Consider the following 20,007-nt stretch of genomic DNA (forward strand, 5'->3'; position numbering starts at 1 on the left):
TTAATTGTTGTAATAAATCCCACAACTTCCAGTTGTTGGATTTAATATAACTTGTTCAGGTAAAAAGTTTAGACTTTACCTAAAAAGTTGCCAATTTCAGCTCTGCATTGTTTTTGCTGCTGTGCTCTGATTGGCCAGCCTGCAGCAGCTTCTGCCAGGCTGCCTTGATGAGGTGTGAAGTGGCCAGGCTTCACACAAAGGAATGTGCTTGGGGGAGAGAATCTCCCCTCAGCAGATGGTGAGGCAGGAAGGGGGAGGGCTGCCAAACTGGTCTTCAAAGGCAGAGAAGGACATTTGCAGCACCCAGCAACACCCCCACATCCTGCAACCCCAGACAGCTAGGTGCCCCCTTGATTAGATTAGGAGAGGGCAGGAGAGGGGTGTGTTTATGATTTTTAGCCACACCAGTGGGTGGGCTCAGCCAGATGTAACCTCCAAAAATCAGATTCATCCATGTTGGATTTTTAGAGACTGTTGCCTTCTGGGATGGAATTTTGCCACACTTCCCAGGAAGTGGTCATCACAGGGGGACGACCCTGTCCCTGATTGGAGAACCAGGGCCCCCCTGCTTTTCACCCAGGAGCAAGGATAAAACTGGCAGACCTGCACCCACACCTCAGATCCCCACCAAATTTCAAGAAGAAAGAACTTAAGGAGAAGAAGGACTGCCCTGCTGGACCCCTGGCCTGCACCTGGAACCTGCACTCAGAAGGACTGCACCAGCTGCACACTTGGGCTTCACCACAAGAAGGACTTTGCCTGGCTTCAACTGGTTCAAGGAGGGACTCCCTGTTTGCTACAGGTGAAAAATTGCTAACCAGAGTCCCCTGCACCAACTCCTGAAGAAAGCGACCAGCTGACCACTGTTCAGTGGCCAAAAAGGAGTTTGCGCCAGGTGCATTCTGGGAGTTGAAGTCCGCACCCCCCAAGGACCATCACAGAACTTCTGGACCCTTGGGGTGAGCTGTGGACCCCAAAAGAACCTTAAAAGAACATCTGGGTGAAGCCCCAGAAGTTTGGAAAAGATTTGAGAATTTTTGGAAAAAAGCTCCAGAGAGGGACCAACCCGCCGCGGAAATTCTATCCGGCTTGCCTCAACCGCGACCCGGCCTGACTTCGTGGTTCGTCCCGGTAAAGAAAAACATCCAAAAAAGAGACTAAGTCCGAAGGTAAAAAGTTGACCGGGACCTCCCAGCCATCGTATCCGAGAAGGGCTCCATGGACGTCGGATCAAGATCCAGGTTTACCCCGGTCGAAGGATTTTCATCTCGAAAAAACGACTAAGTCCGAAGGTAAAAGTCTCCACCGAGGAAACCCACATTGCGTATCCGGACAAGGGCTCCAGGAGGTCCGATTCAACTGGCAGGTTCGTCCCGGTGAAGAAAAACTTCAAAATAAAGACTAAGTCAGAAGGTAACTTTTTAACCGAGGCCTCCCGCGACCTGTAGCCGAGCAGGGCTCCATCGCGGTCGGCCTGAAAGTTTGACTTTGCCCCGGTCGAGGTGCAACCAGATGACCCGATTGGCGCTTTTTGTTTCTAAGCGCTAGAAAAGTAATAATCTTTAAAAATTCATATCTCCGGTTCCCCTGAACCGATTTTAATCGTTTTTGTGTCATTTTAAAGATAAAAATATAAACTATTTTTATAAATTGGTTTTGGATTTTTAAGCTGTTTCCTGTGTTTTATTTAATTACTGTTTTGTGATATTTGAATGCTTTACACTTTGTCTCCTAAGTTAAGCCTTGACGCTCGTTGCCAAGCTACCAAGGGTTGAGCTCGGATTAATTTACTGAGACCTAACTGTACCTAGGTGGAGGTTAGTGGCTTGTTGCTAGGTGTAGGTACCTACCTGCCCTACCAATAACCCATTTTCCAACATGGAGCAAAAAAAACGTGATTTAAAGCAGTCCTTAACAGTCAAAGTATTAGGTACAGTCATAGTTGGCTTACTCACCTGCATGGAGTCCAGAGAGCACTTAATAATCTGCCTAGAAGGTCCCTGGGGGGGTCGTACTTCATACGAGTGCCTGTTTGGAACTCAAATGTATGTTCCAGATCTTGATGGTCCTGGCGTGGAAATGGCAGAAACACCTTTTGACATAAATGAACGTGTCACTGTCTTGCAGGAATTACAACAGTTCTGTGACGACAATGCTTTTGCCAGTGCTGCATCCGCAGGAATTAAGAATGTACCAATAACATCCATAAAATGGATTCCAAAAGTTGGGGATCTAGTACGTAAAAAAGTTGCTGTGAAAAAGGTGTTTGGTCCTTCTTATTGTGCACCTGTCCCAGTCCTGGGAATACACGGTAACAGAACTGTCATTCTACCACCGTTGGCTGGTGCTAAAGAAAATCGCTTTGTATCTATTGACAATGTCAAGTTACACCAGGTGGCCGAACCTGCACAGCAGACCAAGAGGAGCAGTCAGTAGTTCCTGAATCCCTCTCACTACTAGTCAAGAGGTCTCCCTACAAGTTTTGAGCAGCAACGCTGACACCTCTCCGACCTTGGGGGGGGGTGGAAAATGATCTTGCATTAGTTCCACTAACATCTGTTAAAACAAACGATATAGAAATTACTGATTGATTTGACACAACTTCAACACACACGGATGGCGTCATTTACTGTGAACCACCGCAGGAGACCCCTACCAGTTCACCTCCTACTAATACAGCTCCAGTTTTTGCACGAACTGCTTCTGGATACTTTGCAGACATCAACAACACTTTCTCGTACTCATTTGCCTCTTCCACATCTGAACTGCCAAAAACACATAAACTGATAAACTATCTTAAAACAAATTACTTTATTTTCCCTGTGGCTTTCTTTGTCTGCATTAGCTTTCCTCCTTTGGAGTGGCTTTGTCATAAAAAAATTTTCTATTAATACATATTCATTTTCTTCCTGAAAGATCAACAGTTGAACTGGTGGATGAGGTCCTAAACCCCCATTTTTCTTCTCACAAGGGCTGCAGAGACTTGTCTGTCGTGAACATTTCTCCTATACCAATTCCTGATGGGATTGATTGGGATAAAGTCACATTTGATATATGCGGCCCCACGGAGGTCATTCAAATACCATATGTGTCTAAACTTTCAATGAATGATGTAATAATAGCCAGAGTTGTTTCTGATGACTGGGATGTGAGAACAGTTGATTCTATGATGATTGAATTGCAGTATTTCACTGTATTTGAAAGTGAAGATGTTTATCAATCTAAAGAGAATTATGGTGACATTTTTTGCTATAATTATTATGGACACCATTCCATTCACAAAGCAAGTACCCCAAAGACTATTTTTAATTACACACAATGCGAACATTGTCCAACTCCACCACAAGGGAGTTCTAAAACATCTTCTAAAAAATGTGATTATTTTTCTGGGCACAATATTAAAAATTCAGAGTCATATTATTTCAAATTGCCATTGATGGAAAATATATATATATTATTGACATATACGAAATTCATCTATTCGGTTTTCTTTGCTTCCCGGTTGGCTATAGAAGGCTATGAATATTTGTTGAAGTCGATTGACTTAAAAAGTGCGTGGGGAACAAGAAATTGGCAAATATGGGGGAAGGAAGCTTTATTTAGAGCATACCTCAGGCCTGTTCAAATTATATTTTTAAATGAAACAGTACAACAGACAAGTTGTTTAGGCTTAGAAAAGGAATGGAATGCGCCCAGTATTCCTGCCCCTGCAAAACCTTACAAATTGCAAAAGTATACAAATGCAACTAAAGATCAGCTCAAGGAATGGGTCCAGAATGCCGCATTTATTGCTTTTCTGTCATGTCCTGGCGAGTGGTTATTGTGGCCAATAGATACCAATGGGTGTCATAAACTTATCATAAACTCAACGGGGGGTTGTAGAATAGGTAGGCCGGACCCTCGCTATGTGTCATCTGAAAATGCGGGTATAGTAACAACATAAGGTGTAGGGAAACTATGCCCGCAATGGTTGAAGAGTTCCTCACTAGATGCTGTTAGAGAACACCTCCGTCTCCTGTCTAATAGCACTGACTTACAGGATTTCTAGTTAGGCCCCAGAAAACCACGTAGAAAGTGCTTCTTATATGTAGTCTATGATGAAATTTGGAAGCTTTCCCAACAAGAATCTGCCTCCCAGTTAAGGCAAATACATCAGGAAAACTTACAGAAGGCTTTAGCTGTTGTAGATAATGGGATTAATACCCTGTCCGACCAGATATACGCCTTAAACAACATTGTTTCTTCTGCAATAGACATAATACAAAGTGACATGTCTTCTTTACACCAGGGACAGAGTCAACTAAGGTCCATTATACAGTTGGGTTGGACACTAACATTAAAGGCAGGTCACGTTCCCTGGCAACATGTTAGCGCAAGGGATATATTTTCCACATTTAATCTAACGAGACAACAACAACTAGTGGCTAAGAAAGAAGCGACTTATGTCATGTTAAATATTGAAAAGTTATAAAAGTTGCCTTTTACTGTTGCCAAAATACCATGTGCTGAGTGGTTAATACATTGAGTCATTAATCTGCCTATTTCAACACTTCAATTCACGTCCTGCTTAAAACACAGTCCAGTAGGCAGATATGAAAGGCTAGGAGATTGTTACATCCATGAGGTGTGGGAGCTTCCTTTCTCATACAAATGTCTCAGTGGCATGAAAGAGGTCTTTCTTAGTGGTGCTGAATGCAAGACTTCTCTCAGCCATTCAATGGTTTGTAAACAGCTGTCCTTGCACGGGGCGAGTAACACTTCGGCAGCGAACTTGGCTTGTTATCTGAAGGGAGTTCCAGTCCCCTTGATTACACCTGCTTTCCAGGTGCTCTCAAATGGCAGATATGTTCTCCTCAATAGTGAAAAAGGTTGTGGGATGCGAGTCAGAATAGTATATTTTGTTTCGGTCTCTAAGATTTTTACATGCTGCAGGAACTTACTTTTTCCTCCTACAAAACTGAGAAAAGTAGCTGAGATTTGGCCCCAAATCACTACTTCAAATGTGAATTTTCACAAGTTGAGCAGACTCAAGGCTTTACTGTTCCAAAAACATGTGGCGCTCACATTTGCACGCAAGACATATGCGCATCAGGTGGCAAGGTCATCAGCAGAGATACAGTCCCTTTTAAGTATTAACTTTCCGAGACACTTTGCTGAGCTTGTGGGATGAATATTTAATGCATACAGTACTACTGAAATTGCAAATTTCTTTAAGGCTGGTGGTTCTGGTTTCGTTCACACCTTCTCCTCTATATTTGTTTTAATACCATCAGCCATCCACTCAATATTCTCCAGTATTTTCAGGGGATTTCAGATAACTTTGGCTATAATAGGTGGCCTCTTGCTATTGCTACTTTTTCTGTGCAATGGCTGTCCCTACGCAACAAGGAGGACTGAAAGCCTTCCCTACCAGCGCAGCTGTGTCATGTACGCATGATGCAGTACTTTGGAGCATCACTCCTGGAGCAATTGGAGTGTGACTGGTCTCTGTCATTCAGACCAGTTTTCCATTGTATGCAGCCCGTGTTTTGGTACCTCTGGTCCTCAGATAATCTAGAACTGCGTCATTTCTATTATTTGCACATACATTGCCATTACCAATGTCCCATCATGTTACTGCTGTATGTACACTGAGGTGGTGATTCCGTTGTTCAAATTGTGACTGCCTACTCACTCTTGTGTCACTTAGAAACCTACCACTGCAGAGGAATAGGAGGAGGAGACAAGCCACCATATACAGACCCCTTGTGGATTTGGCTACACTGGAGGATAGGCACATAATACTCACCTATAGACTGGACAGGGCCACATTCACAGAGCTGTGTGCCCAATTGGAGCCTGATCTGATATCTGCTATTCGTCATCCCACTGGGATCCCCCCTCTTGTGCAAGTTCTATCAATGCTCCATTTCCTGACAACTGGTTCTTTCCAAGTGACAGTGGGCTTGGCAGCAGGAATGACACAGCCAGTGTTTTCAGTTGTGCTGGCAAGGGTTCTGTCTGTCTCGGTCAAACAAATGTGCAGCTACATTGCTTTCCCCAGGTGGATGATTTGGCCACTGTGAAGGCAGGATTCTATGAAAAGGGACATATACCCAATATTATTAGGGTGATTGACGGAACACATATTGTGTTTGTCCCCCCGCCAGAATGAACAGGTGTTCAGGATTCGGAAGAGCTTCCACTCACTCAGTGTGCAAATGGTGTGCCTAGCGGACCAATACATCTCCCACGTCACTGGCAAGTATCCTGGGTCGGTGCATGACGCCTTTGATCTGAGGAATAGCAGGATCCCAAATGTGATGGCACAACTACAGAGGCACATAGTGTGGCTAATAGGTGAGACTGAGTGCCCACCCAATGTATGTCAGTGTATGCCTTCTGGTGTTAACCCCATACCATTGTGTAAGGCTAATATTTGTCCCTCAATACTTGCAGGTGACTCAGGCTACCCAAACCTCTTGTGGCTCCTGACCCCTGTGAGGAATGCCTGGACAGGGGCTGAGAATCGTTAAAATGATGCACATTAGCGAACCAGGAGAATTATTAAAAGGACCTTTGGCCTCCTGAAGGCCAGGTTCAGATGCCTGCATCTGACAGGTGGATCCCTGTGCTACTCACCTGAGAAGGTTTGCCAGATAGTAGTGGCATGCTGCATGTTGCACAACCTGGCCCTCAGACAATATGTGCCTTATCGGCAGGAGGAGGAGACTGGAAATGCCCCTGTGGCAGCAGTGGATCCTGAGGACAGTGAGGATGAGGAGGCAGAGGATGAGGATGTGGACAGCAGAACATTAGTTATACGTCAATATTTCCAATGACACACAGGTGAAACAGTGTAACTGACCATTCCTATGACTATTGTTTTATTTGTGTGGCTGTAGCAGGATGGCATTCACTTCCTTTGAATCTCAACTTACTGTCAACTATGGCTTCTCATTTTGCAGATGTTGGTGATTTTACAACAGTGTACTGATGTGATGACTACAGACAGCTACAGGTCATTAATTATATGCTATCACGGTTTTTAAATCATTTGCACATGATGTGACTGTTTCCATAAATGCACATTTTCATCACTTAAAACACTATCAGTCAAGTTGTGTTCAAGAGTGTTTATTGTAGTACAAATAATTGACAGAAAAGTGCAATGGAATGGGGTGATGGTAGAGAAAAGTCAAGGGTATTGTTCCATTCTGTTTGTATCACAGGTCCAGTTTCCAAGGGGCCATTAGAAGGGGAGCAAAGGCAATCAAAGTGGACAAGGTGACAGGGTGGGACACGGGGACATTCAGGAGGGTCTTATTTCCTGGCGGTGGTCTTGGTCTTGGCAAGTGTCTCTAGCTTCTGTCTGGGTCAAAGGGAAGGGTTGAGGGGTGGTTAACCTGCTGCAGGGGGAGGAGTGCTGGTGGCCTGTGGGTCTTGTGGCAGGGCCTCCTGCCCACTAGTGGAAGTCGAGGGCTGGTCAGTAGGCTGGCTAGTGGTAGGGGCCCACTGGTGTGCTGTCCATTCCCTCATGATGTTGGCCATGTCTGCCAGCACCCCTGCTATAGAGATCATGGTGGTGTTAAGGGCCTGCAAATTCTCCCTGATCTCCTGATGGTGTACCTCCTGCAGCCACTTGTTCTCCTGCATGTTGGTAAGGATCCGGCCCATCGTGTCCTGGGATTGTTGGTATGTCCCCAGGACACAGGTGAGTGCCTCTTGGAGAGTCGGTTCCCTGGCCCTGTCCTCCTCCTGGTGCACAGCGGTCCTCCCAGTGTCCCTGTTCCCCTGTGCCCCTGAACGGTGTGCCCACTGCCACTGACCCCAGGTCCCTGATTGTCTTGGAGGTGAGGTGTGGACTGGGGTCCTTGTACATGTGGGCACACTGCTGATTGACGTGTCCTGGGGACAGAGGTGTGGGGATGTTGGGTGGGTGCTGCGATGTTAGATACTGATGGGGGAGGCTCTGTAGTGGACTGAGTGGGCTGGGGTGGCCGACTGATCAGTGGTCTCTGATGGGCCAGGTAGTTCATCCAGATCCAGAAGCCCAGAGTTACTGTCATCACTGGGGGCATCTTCTGTTGGGGGCCTGGTTAGACGTGGCACCTTCTCTCTGCTGAGATTGGCTGGGGCAAATGTAGGGATGTAAGTGATGTATTATGCTACATGTCTGTGACAAACTCTACTTCCCTAGCTTCCACTCTATTGTTGCTGTTACCCTGCCACCTTTGTTTGTGTATGGTGATGTATTGTGGGATTGTTAGTTCTCCATGCTGTGCATGCATTTGTGATGGGTGTCCATGCAGGGCTGGGAGGGCTGTCCATGCATTGGTATAGCATGCAGAGCTTGGCATTGGGGTTAGTCATATGTGCAGGTGCAGTGTGTGGGATGGAGTGGAGTGATGGGAGTGAGGGTGAGGGGGTGTGATGGCATGCAGGTCTGGTGGTGAGAAGTAGTAAATATTGACTCACCAGTGTCCAGTCCTCCAGCTACTCCAGTGAGTCCCTCAGGATGCAGTATTGCCAAGACTTGCTCCTCCCATGCTGTGAGCTGTGGGGGAGGAGATGGGGGTCCACCGCCAGTCCTCTGGATGGCGAGCTGGTGCCTTGCTGCCACAGAACGTACCTTCCCCTGTTGGTCGTTCCACCTCTTCCTGATGTCGTCCCTTGTTCTTGGGTGCTGTCCCACGGCGTTCACCCTGTCCACGATTCTCCGCCATAGCTCCATCTTCCTGGCAATGGATATTTGTTGTACCTGTGGTCCAAACAGCTGTGGCTCTACCCTAACTATTTCCTCCACCATTACCCGCAACTCCTCATCTGTGAAATGGGGGTGCATTAGTGGGTACATGGGTGTTGTGTGTTGGTGAGAGGGTATTGAGTAATGTGGTGGGGTGTGGTATGTGGTGTGCATGACGGATGTATGGGTGTATGTGGTGTGTGTGTCTAGTTGTCTCACTGGTCTTGGTTACAGTCTGGTGGCAATAATTGCTGTTCGTAAAGGGTTGTGGGTTATGTGGGTGTGTGTTTTATAGTGCTGTGGGTGGGTGTGGTGTGTGTCTCAGTGTCAGGTGTGTGATTTCGGTTTTGGCCAATGTAGTGTTGTTTTGCATTTGGGTGTCCATTCTGAGCGCGCCGGTGTGTACCACCAATGGTTTACAGCCGTTGAATGTCTGCTGTGGTGATTCATGGGTCATAATGTAGTGGGCATTGTATTGTTGGCGTAATGGTATGGGTGTTGGTACCAACACTTTAACATTGACCTTTGGGCTGGTGGATTTGGGTATGTGGCACTATTCTGTCAGATTGGTGTGTGTGTGTGTCATAAAATGGTGAACGGATATCCGCCACCGCGGCGGTATGTTGGCGACCGTCACCTTGACCGTAAGCGGGATTTACCGCCAATGTCATGATGAGGGCCAAACTTGCCAAGGCACTTCAGAAAACTTGTGAGCCGCAGTTTTAGGGCCAGATGTATAAAGCAGTTTTACCATTCGCAAACAGCCCATCGGGCCGTTTGAGACCAGTAAAACGCTTCTGGCCATGACTCGCAAAATAGGGATTGTGAGTAGCTATTAGGAAGGGACGTGCCAAGGGCGCCCATTCCTAAAAGTGAGTCGCAGGGCCATGCAAGAATGCTTTGTGACCGTGAATGCGGTCCACCAACTTCAAGTTGGTGGTAACCCATTCCCTAGGGACCCTTCACCTTTGCGAATGGGGGTGCAAACATTTTTTAAGAGCAGGCAGTGGTCCCATGGACCACTACCTACTATTCAAAAATGAAAAGTTATTTTCCTAAGGAAAATGGCCTGCAGTACAAAAAAAAAGACTGCTTTATTTAAAAGCAATCACAGACATGGTGGTCTGCTGCCCCCAGCAGGCCTCCATCCCTGTTATTGTGGCCATTCCTACATGGGTTGCAAATTGCGACCTGCCTCATGAAAATGAATGAGGCAAGTCAGTTGCAACCCATTTGGGAATCACAAACAGTGTCAAACACACTGTACTACATCCCAGTTTGTGATTTCCTAATAGCGAATCAGAAAGATTTGCTATTAGGGAATCGCAAACCACTTTTTATATGCATCTGGCCCTTAATGCTTCCAACACCACTGGTGTTGTGCACTTTTTAAAGACAATTGGGTCTGGTTTCGTCAACACTTTCCAGACTGTTTTCGGAGTGATTCCATTCTTTATACACTCCTTGTTTTGGAGTGTATTTGGAGGTATACCTTTTGTGTTATTATTAATTGGTGGTATTTTGCTATTACCCTTTCTGCTCTGCAATGGATGTCCCATCTCAAAGCCAGATGGATGGAACAACCATACCTCCAGCTGTGACGTGAACGCATGATTCAGAACATTGGCGTAACCTTGCTGGAGGAACTAAATGACAACCTGGTCCCCGTCTTTTCAGTCAGTATGGCTCCATTGCGTGCCGCCTGTGTTCGCTGTCTTTTGTGCCCTTTCGAGTGCGGACTAAAAGTGCATCTCCTAACACAGTTGGTACTATCTTCGACATGAATCTGATTATTTTCCAGTTGAGAGCACATTTAAGGAGCTGTCCTGTGAGGCTAGGATTGCTTTAGGATGCCTTTCATGAGCCATCATATTTGGATATAGATGCTATAGTTCCAGGATTTGCTTCTTTCGGCTCACCCACTGCTGGCATTGCACAGGGTGCTGTTTCCTCAGCGGCAGCTGAGGCACTTGATCTCATCAGTTTCTTCAAATTAATCACCAAGGCTGTAATAGGTATGTTGTCTGCGGATGTGGGATCTATCTTTGATTCCTCTCCCACTGACAATTAGGATGACATCATGAACGCTTCCATGAATTTGTAAAGTTTAGCCCCTGTCTTTACATAAAATTGTCATGTTTTAATTGGCTCATTTTTAAATATATAAATATAAATATTTTATCCACTTCATTGATTTTAGTATTGTTTTTGCATCTGCCTTTTTCACTGCCCATGGGAGGGTGTCATGAGGACCAGTTGGCCCTGAGTTGGTGTCCCCTGTTTTTAGCGTTGTTTTATATTTCACATTTGTAAATTTTTGCTGCACTGCTTTTAGCATGGCTTTTTTAGCACTGAACATTTACACACTTTATTAGCTTGATTTTATTCTAGGAATATAAGGAACGAGCTGCTTGTTTAGTTAGCCTTTGTACAACATGTAATTAGTACTTTCTGTCCAAGGCCAGGAACACTGTACATGAAATTCTAGTTTGTGTTGCCCATTCTGGAAACAGCTTCTAACACCTAGACGTAGCACTGTATTGGAGCTGTGCTTCCAACACTGAATGGTTTATTATATAAATGATGCACTGACCCAGAAGGGACAGAGAGAATTGCAGCCATGACCATTCTGGGATGAATGGTGTGTTCGAAATGCAGCTCTGCTGGCGCTAATCGACCAGCTTCATGAAAGGATTGCCATCCACATTGCAGGGCGAATCCTGATACAATCTTCAGGTATGGGGCTAACGCTAATCCTTTTGATCGAGTCAGGCAGAAGGGTACACCCGGTATGCTCTCAGTAAAGTCATAAGGTTAGGTTTGAACCTCTAGAATCTCTAGAACCTCGTTTACCATGGTTGCATTATTTATTATCTTTACAATGCTGGTCACTTTTCTTTGTTTCATCTGCTTAATAATTGCAGCTCATTCTCTATATGCAAGATTATGATTGTTTCAATAAATGTATTGAAAACTTATCACATATCTCTATTGTGTCTTTTCTGGGCATGCATGAGTAATACAGTGAAAGGGTAAGATCTATTTCCATGTCAATCACCCTCCACCCCAGTAGGTTCAGGGGTTTGGGTGAGGCACTGTGAGGTAGCCAGGAATTGGGCCAACAGTTTCTGACGGTGTGCCGGACTTAGTCCTAATACGCAGTCCTATTACCTTATTAGGAACCGCATAACAAGGCCTCACTTGCAGCCCTGTCAGCAACACCAGGATGGCACATAAGGTGGGAACAGCCACCATCTAGAGGCCTCTGACTTCTTTTAAGGCCTATCATAGGAAGAGAGAACCTGATAATTCACTTAAAGAGGCTTCCTGTGAACATGGCTAGGTTGGAATTTAAAATAACAGCGGTGGAATTGAGGTTAGTGTCTGTGGTGGGAAGTTTTCTCATGGATGAGGTGGCGATCCACAAAGTGGATACTACAATGAAAGCAGAGGAAGGTAGCAGCAAAAAATGATTAATGAGACCTCTTTTTTCCAACAGAGTGCTTTAATGTCAATGTTGTATATGGAAGCCAAGCTGGAGAGCCATGCATTTGATATTGATTGGATGACAGATTGCGGCAGGCAGTAATAACATGAAGAATGCCGTGGAAATTTCTATCACTAGAGAGGTGACTCCATCTCCAGCTAAAGTACCAGTCCTACTGAATTGAGTGCACATTTTGCCCACAAGAGATTTATGAATCTTGAAGCAGTCGATAAAAACAAGGAAGCTCTACGGGGACGATTGAAGTGACTTTGTTACACTCACTGACTAATGCATGTCATCAACATGATTCAGCTACAACTCTAGCGGTCAATCAATCAATCATAGCATTTGTAAAGTGCAGCACTATCACCCCTAAGGGTATCTTGGTGCTGAGGGTGCCATGTCTCCGTTGAAAAGCCAGATCTTGAGTCTCCTTCTGAAGCCTTTCAGGGAGGGAGCTGTTCAGAGGTGGAGGGGCAGGCTGTTCCAGGACTTGACTGCTGTGTAGGAAAAGGAGTGGCCTCTGCTGAGCCTACAATGAGTGCGGGCTGTGTGCGAAGTTTAGCAAGGTGGAGTGTAGTTGTCTTGCTGGGACGTAGAAGATCAGTCGATGGTTGATGTAGGATGGCCCAAGGTCGTGGAGAGCATTGAATGTGAGTGTGAAGATTTTGAATTGGCATCTCTTCTGGATGGGGAGCAAGCAGAGGTTTCTGAGGTGTGGGGTGATGCTTGAGCACCTGGGAAGGCTGAGGATGAATCTGGCTGCAGCGTTCTGTAGAGTTTGAAGTCTTTTAAGTAGCTGGGAGGACACTCCGGCATAGAGTTTGTTGTCATAGTCTAGGTGGCTGGTGACCAGGGTGTGCGTGACTGCCTTTCTTGTGTCAATAGGGATCCATTTGAAGATTCGGTGGAGCATACGGAGGATGTAGAAGCAGGAGGAGGTGACTCAGTTTACTTGTCAGTTCATGGATAGTTGTCAGTCAAGGATGATGAAGAGTTTGTGTGTGGTCTGATGGAGAGGATGTTGGTCCAGGTTCTGCTGGCCACCAACTGTAGTCCCATACGGAGGTGTTCTTCCCAAAGATCAGGACTTCTGTTTTGACAGTGTGTAGTTTGAGGCAGCTGTTTGTTATCTATGTTGCTACATCGATCATAGCATTATGGAAGTTGGCTTTGGTGTTGTGGGGGTCTTTGGTGAGTGAGAGGATTAGTTGAGTGTCATCGGCATAGGAGACTATATTGAGACCCTAAGATCTGATGATGTCTGCAAGGGAAGTCAGGTAGGTGTTGAACAGGGTGGGGCTGAGGGAGGATCCTCGAGGTATGCCTCAGGTGATGTTCTTGGGTGTAGAAGTGAAGGGAGGAAGGCAGATGCTCTGCGTGCGGCCTGATAAGAAAGAGGTGACCCACTTAAGGGCTTTTTGTTGAATGCCTATGTTGTGGAGTCTGTTGAGGAGAGTGTGGTGGGAGACTGTATGGAATGATGCAAAGTGGTTCCGAAGGATCAGAACTGCTGACTGGAATCCTGATTGTGAGGTGTCAAGAAGGTGATTTCATTCGAAGTAGTCGGTGAGCTGTTGGCTGATGGCTTTCTCAAGCACTTTGGTTGGGAAGGTGAGCAGGGAGATCAGTCCGTGGTTTTTGAGGACGCTGGCGTCGGCGGAGGCTTTCTTTAGGAGGGGTCTGACCTCTGCGTGCTTCCTTTCGCCTGGGAAGGTTGCCATGGAGATGGTGGTGTTGGGGATGCATGTTAGTTCCTTGCTAATAGTGTTGGCTCCGAAGTTGAAAAGCCGGTTGGGGCAGGGGTGGAAGGGTGCCCCGGAGTGGATGGGAGACATGATGGCTGCAGTGGTCTGTGTGGTAATCAGGGACCAGGAGTTTTTCATGTGGCTGGTGTTCGCTGCTTGAAAGAGGTTGTCTAGGCTGGATGTAGAGGGTTCGGCATCAAAATTGTTGTATATGGTGGTGATTTTGTTGTGGAAGTAGTCTGAGAGAGTGTCGCAGAGTTCCTGGGATGGGTGGATAGTGGGTTCTGTGGCTATTGGGTTAGAGAATTCCTTGATGATTCTGAAGAGTTCTTCCATATGGTTAGCTGCGTTGTTGCTGTTGAGGGCTGTCTTGCAGGTGGCTCTGTCGGAGGGGTCCTTGGTCATGAGCCATTGTTTCTCGAGTCAGTGGCAGCTGCGTTTGGAGTTTCTGAGCTTCGGATTGTACCATCTCGCTGGTTTGGAGGTTTTTGTTGGTTTGAGCTGGTTTCAGCAGGTCAACTCTGTCGGCGAATTTGGTGATCCAGGTTTTGGATAGGCCAAGATCTGCAGTGGGCTCATTGTTATGCTGTGCCTACGGTCTGTGCCCTTAGGGTCTTGATAACCTTGCACCAGCTTCAGTGGGGGTGCTGAGGTGCTTGCAGGAGGTGTGCTGGGAATTGGAGATGGTAAAGAAGACATGGCATGGTCGGTCCATGTTAGTACAGTCACGTTGCTGAAACGTATTCTGTCGCTAGAAGTGAAAATATTGCCCAGTGTGTGTCTGGCTTTGTGAGTGGGTGTGGTGACCAGTTGGGTGAAACCGATGTTCCTGAGGTTCTCTTTGAGGGAAGTGGAGTTTGTGTTGTTGAGGTCACTAAGGTGGAATTTGAGATCTCCAAGTAGGATATAGTGGAGGGAGTCGATGGCGAGGAGAGCAATGACGTTGGTGATGGCATCACAGAAGGCTGGGTATGGTCCCGGGGGTCTGTATGCAAGGATGCCTCGCATCGTGCTGTTTGTATCGGTCTGGAGTCGAAAGTTGAGGTGCTCAATGCAGGTTTTCTGATGGATACAACTACCTGTGGATTCCTCACCTAAAGAATTTTCCCCCATGCACCAGCATTCAACGGAAATTTTCTTCTAGCTCTGCACGTCGAAGATGACACAATTGCCCGACTCCCCCGCAACGCCTTATGACATCATCCAGGCATCATTGTGGTTGAATGCTGGTGCATGGGGGAAAATTCTTTAGGTGAGGAATCCACAGGTAGCTAGTGTATCCACCAGAAAAGGCGTTACCAAAGGTAAGTAACTTGTTCGCTGGGTCATTGTTGGTGATGGTGCATTGGCTGGCTTCCTTGAAGATAATGTGATGCCCCCACCATGTTTGTTAGTGCGTCTCTGAGTATCATCTTGTGGCCGTCAAGGGTGGCCGTGACAATGATGGGTTTAAGGATTGTGTTAGCCATGTTTCGGTAATGAAGGCGATGTGCGGGTTGTGAGTGGTAATGATGTTCCAGATATTCATAGCATGTTTCAATAAGGTGCGGGCTCTAGCAGGGTGCGCTGAAGTGGTGCTTGGTTGTTCATAGTCTTCCATGTGGGTGCACTGCAGGCGTTAGTGTGCACAGGTGGCCCCACATTGCAGGAGAAATAGCAGTGTAGGCAGGTGAAGGGTCCTTTGGTTGAGCATGGGGAGGCTGTGAAGCAGCTGTTGCTCGGGTGTCTGACATTCAGGGCCTAGAGCTCCTTGGTGGTGTAGTGGTGGGGGGGTGGGAGGACCTGGGGTGCTGGCGCTGGGCATGGTCCAAGCACTGATGGGCTTGCCTTTGGCATGCCGGTGGCATGCTCGCTCCGCACGGCCATGCTGCAGCCTCCATTATATGCCTTGGGACATGGGAGGGGCCTGGGTGGGAGGCGGGAAGGCTGGAGCAGCAGTGACCATAAAAAGGCATTGTCAGGGTTGTCAGCAGATGCAATCAGGCTCAGGAATGCAGGTGGAGCTGTCGTAATCAAGCCCTGGAATGTGGGCGGAGCTGTTGCAAGGTATTGTCTCATAATGGAACCCCAAGGTATCTATGACTTCCCTCCCTGTAGCTTTCTGAAGGAAGCTGAAGTGTCAAATGATTTCTGCCATCCCATTCAGTTTCGTTTCGTGTGTTGAAGTGTTTTTCCATTGATTTCATGACATGTGGGACGCTATTTTTTTTTTTTTACACAGTTCAAAGATTACAGTTCACCTGTAGAATTATTCTTTCCAACTCTTGAGTGTCGGATTTATTTTGTGACATGCTAACAAATGATGTAAATATTAAAAAAGGGAATATTTATGTTTCTTGGCGGGCACAGCGCCTAATCCAAATACACTTTTGATATCTCTGTCAAGGCTACACCTGTATGTGTGAAAGGCCTCCATCCACAAACGCTTCCTGGTTCGGTTCTTGTTCCCTGTTCCTGTTCTGTCCAATGGCATATATACAGTACACGTATGTGTAGTTTTTGTCTAGACATTGCTGAAGCGAAGTATGACAAACAAACGGGTAAAAAAGAAAGGTTCTGTTCAAACACTCTATACTGCTGAATGTTAACAACACAGCCTGTGAAGATCAGGCTACATCGTTGGCCCGTTCATCATTACAGATATCATCTACTCAACAACAGCATAACTGATTAGTTTCTGCCTTGTGGATATATCTGTGTTTTTCATGTTTCACAAATCACATCCTATGTGTCGGATCAGTATGGTCATCTTCTGCCTTCTATAATGCTAGATGGACATCCTGAACAGGACATTGAAGCAATGTGTGTTTCTAAGGTGGCAGGCTTTATTTTGTTGCTATTTGTAATGACATGGTGCAATGAGCTGTCATTAAAACCTTCTAGCATACATTTTTCGTTGTCGGTGCATGCCTTTTTCCTTCCATTTCCATTGGAAACAAAACAATAATGAACACCACATAATTAAAATAAACAACGGTAAGCTATATATGAACACTATAAACATGACCTGAGTAAAGATTACAAAGCTAAATATGTATGCCTTTTAATCTGTTTATTGGTTTCTATAGCTGCAACAGCCCCACTGATTCAGAATAACTGCTGGTGTAGGGGAGGAGAATAAATTAAAGAGCATTAATATTACATGCTAACAGGAAGCTTATAGAGAGATTGTACTCTTAGGGTCTTGTGAAAGCAGGGATTTTACCCTAAGCGTTTATATCTTGTCAGACACATGTAAATATTACTAACTTACATCTGGCTAAACGAAACTTCGAAACTAAGAATTAATATTCGGAAAGTTAACTAAGATTAGCTAAAAATTTGGAAACTAAACATAACTAATAAAACATTTCTAAACTTAACAATCAAATCTGAATTAAACATAACTAAACATAGGAAAAAGAAAATAGTCGCAAATAAAATAACGAATCTCGTCCTAACTAAAGAAAGGTTATCAAATCAAAGGTAGATTAAACGTAAGTGATCACAACCTTATGTACGCCCATGCCAGAGTGCATCCCTTGATAATGCTTTAGTGAGAATGTGCGCATTGGTTCTGGTGGAAGATGCTATTGACTTTTTTTTCTGTGTTGTCTTTCAGGTGGTGCAATGAAGGCGCTTTACTCATACAGTCCTGTCGAAGACACGTGGTGCTTAGTGACACATTTCAGCCATGAGCGGGCCAGCTGTGGGATTGCTGCATGCAGCAATAAGCTCTTCATCACGGGTGGGAGGGACGAGAAAAATGAGGTGATTGCTACAGTGTTGTGCTGGGACCCAGAGAGTCGGAAATTGACTGAGGAATGCGTCCTACCCCGGGGCGTTTCCCACCATGGCAGTGTCACTATCAGAAAGTCATATACGCACATCCGGCGGATCATCCCAGGTGCTGTGTCTGTCTGATTTTGATAGACAGGACAAATACTCCTCCTGCCACTGCCTGTCATCGTATGTGGTTATTCAAATACACAAAAAGTCATCCAGTTTTCGAACGTTCTTTTATTCTCATGTTTTAAACCAGCATACCACGATACAAAATACAAAACCTTTTCGACATGAAAGTACGTCTACATTTATTGTACGAAATTTATCATCAGAGAGAAAGGTGGAAATAAAGTTAGGGATTAATGAGTCCGAATAATTGTACCAACCCATGCCCAGGAAGGCATGATCCTGGGAGAGTGAAGATCCGGCAAACATTCAGCGGATAAAAGACGAATGGAAAGCTACACAGTGCAGAAGGTGGCAAACGGTAATGAAAAAAAGAATCTTGAAACAAAAATACAGGAAAACAATTACGTAGTATGAAAACAAGAAAGACTTGAGTGTCCAAGCATCTGCACTGCATATGACAACACTTGGTTGGCATGAACATTATGATAACGTCTTTATTGTGCACCATAGGATGGTAACAGACAGTGTAAAGTAGGAATGTTCGCTTACTTCACACCATGGCCCGCCAGAAAAAGCAAACACCTTTCTAAACAAGCTGTCCTCGTAGGTGAAATGAATGTGGGTAATGAGAACACAGAAAGTCTTGTAAGTCAAGGAAATATGTTTGCCAGTATCACAGCATTTGAAGTCTAACCCATACTCGGCTTCACTTTTTTAAATCTTTTGTGCTGATTCTGGTATGACACCTTTGCCTATGGCAGCCAGAGTTCACTAAATCACTAATAACGTTTCTCTATAACGTTATGACCGTATAGAAGAAATGTATTAACACAAAACTGTTCGACAGTAAGAGGTATTGATGGCTATATCTGAAATCTGTGATCATGGTGTATTTGCAGTGTATTTCCAACAGAAATTATTGATTTGCAAGTTCATCTCCTCTTATGCAGCAATCCTCCCACCACACACACAAATAGGCCTGCTGATGTGTAGTGATATAACATACTCCTTACGGATTTTAACTCCATCTTTTAGTTCTCTTGAAATTAATAAATGTGTACAATTTAGTTGAATCGTATTTGACTGATTCGTTTTGTTGTTGAATTACAAAGGGTCATTATTACTGAAATGGCACACATGGACAAGTAAGGTACTAAAGATGGCCACTGGCAGGAGAAAGGAGCCCTCAACAACGGTAGCCCTTCCAAGCCCCACTGCCACACATACTAAAGCAATGAATGCACATGCTGCATGTGTCCCTGTGTTTATACTACACAAGGATACAATTTCAACAAGGAAAGTTTTGGCCATAGCAAAGCCGGGTGCCTAAGAAGGAACAGAGCCATTCGATGCTCCAACATGTAATGTTACAATAAAACGGCTTAAACTTAAAAAGGTGAATTCGTTTTGGCATATTTGTTTTTTAAGGCATTACCTTACTGTATTGAGTGACATTATTATTTATTATCAGTAGTTTCAAAAGAAACCTCTATTAATGAATGCCCATACGCCTTTTCCTTGACTTTTGCAAATATACATATACATTTTTGTGCAAAATATAGGTATAGTCAATATTATTCAAATATATAAAGTGGGATGTCGCATTATTAATCAGTTTATGGTGTTAACACTAGATTTACCAACTTATTTCTGCTCACAAACTTTTCAGTTAAGGACAATGAGGTACAGTGCTACAATAATTACCGCAGGTCATACAATTTTACCTAGTAAGGAAGCCTTGAGTTCAGCCTATCTCCAGCCAGTGAGGGCCTAATTAGGAGTCTGGCAGTCACTAGACCGCCAGACTCACAATGGCAGTCTGGACCTCCACAACTCGAGTACGAGCCTACGACAAAACTGCCACCACTTTCATCAGCCCAGTGGGAAAGTCATAATGGGACCGGCGGGGATGTCGCCACTACAGTGGCAGCCACCCTGTCGGGAGTTTGGCGGACGTGTGTTCCCGTCTGCCTAGCTCGTAATTAGGCCCTGAGTCTGCAGCTCAGCCACAAAAGTTACATCCAATTTTCCATTTTGAATTGCTGTGTTTCTATTTCTGTTTTTCCAAGTTCAAGGCTGATTTCTGTTCCAAATATAACAAACAATGCATAGTCAATTTATATTTCTAGTTACATGTATGTAAGCTGAGCTGG

At 45.2% G+C, this 20,007-nt stretch overlaps 1 protein-coding gene across 1 annotated transcript in view; it reads left to right on the plus strand.

The window, feature by feature from the left end:
* Positions 1 to 19,230, plus strand: part of KLHL6 (kelch like family member 6) — a 1,417,570-nt gene extending 1,398,340 nt beyond the window's left edge. The window contains exon 7 of the mRNA XM_069213706.1: positions 17,562 to 19,230. Within this exon, the coding sequence (XP_069069807.1) occupies positions 17,562 to 17,863 (302 nt within the window). The 3' untranslated portion in view covers positions 17,864 to 19,230. The remainder of the gene's footprint in view (positions 1 to 17,561) is intronic.
* The last annotated feature ends 777 nt before the right edge of the window (positions 19,231 to 20,007 follow it).

The sequence above is a fragment of the Pleurodeles waltl genome, chromosome 11 (assembly GCF_031143425.1).
Source record: "Pleurodeles waltl isolate 20211129_DDA chromosome 11, aPleWal1.hap1.20221129, whole genome shotgun sequence".
Lineage (NCBI taxonomy): Eukaryota > Metazoa > Chordata > Amphibia > Caudata > Salamandridae > Pleurodeles > Pleurodeles waltl.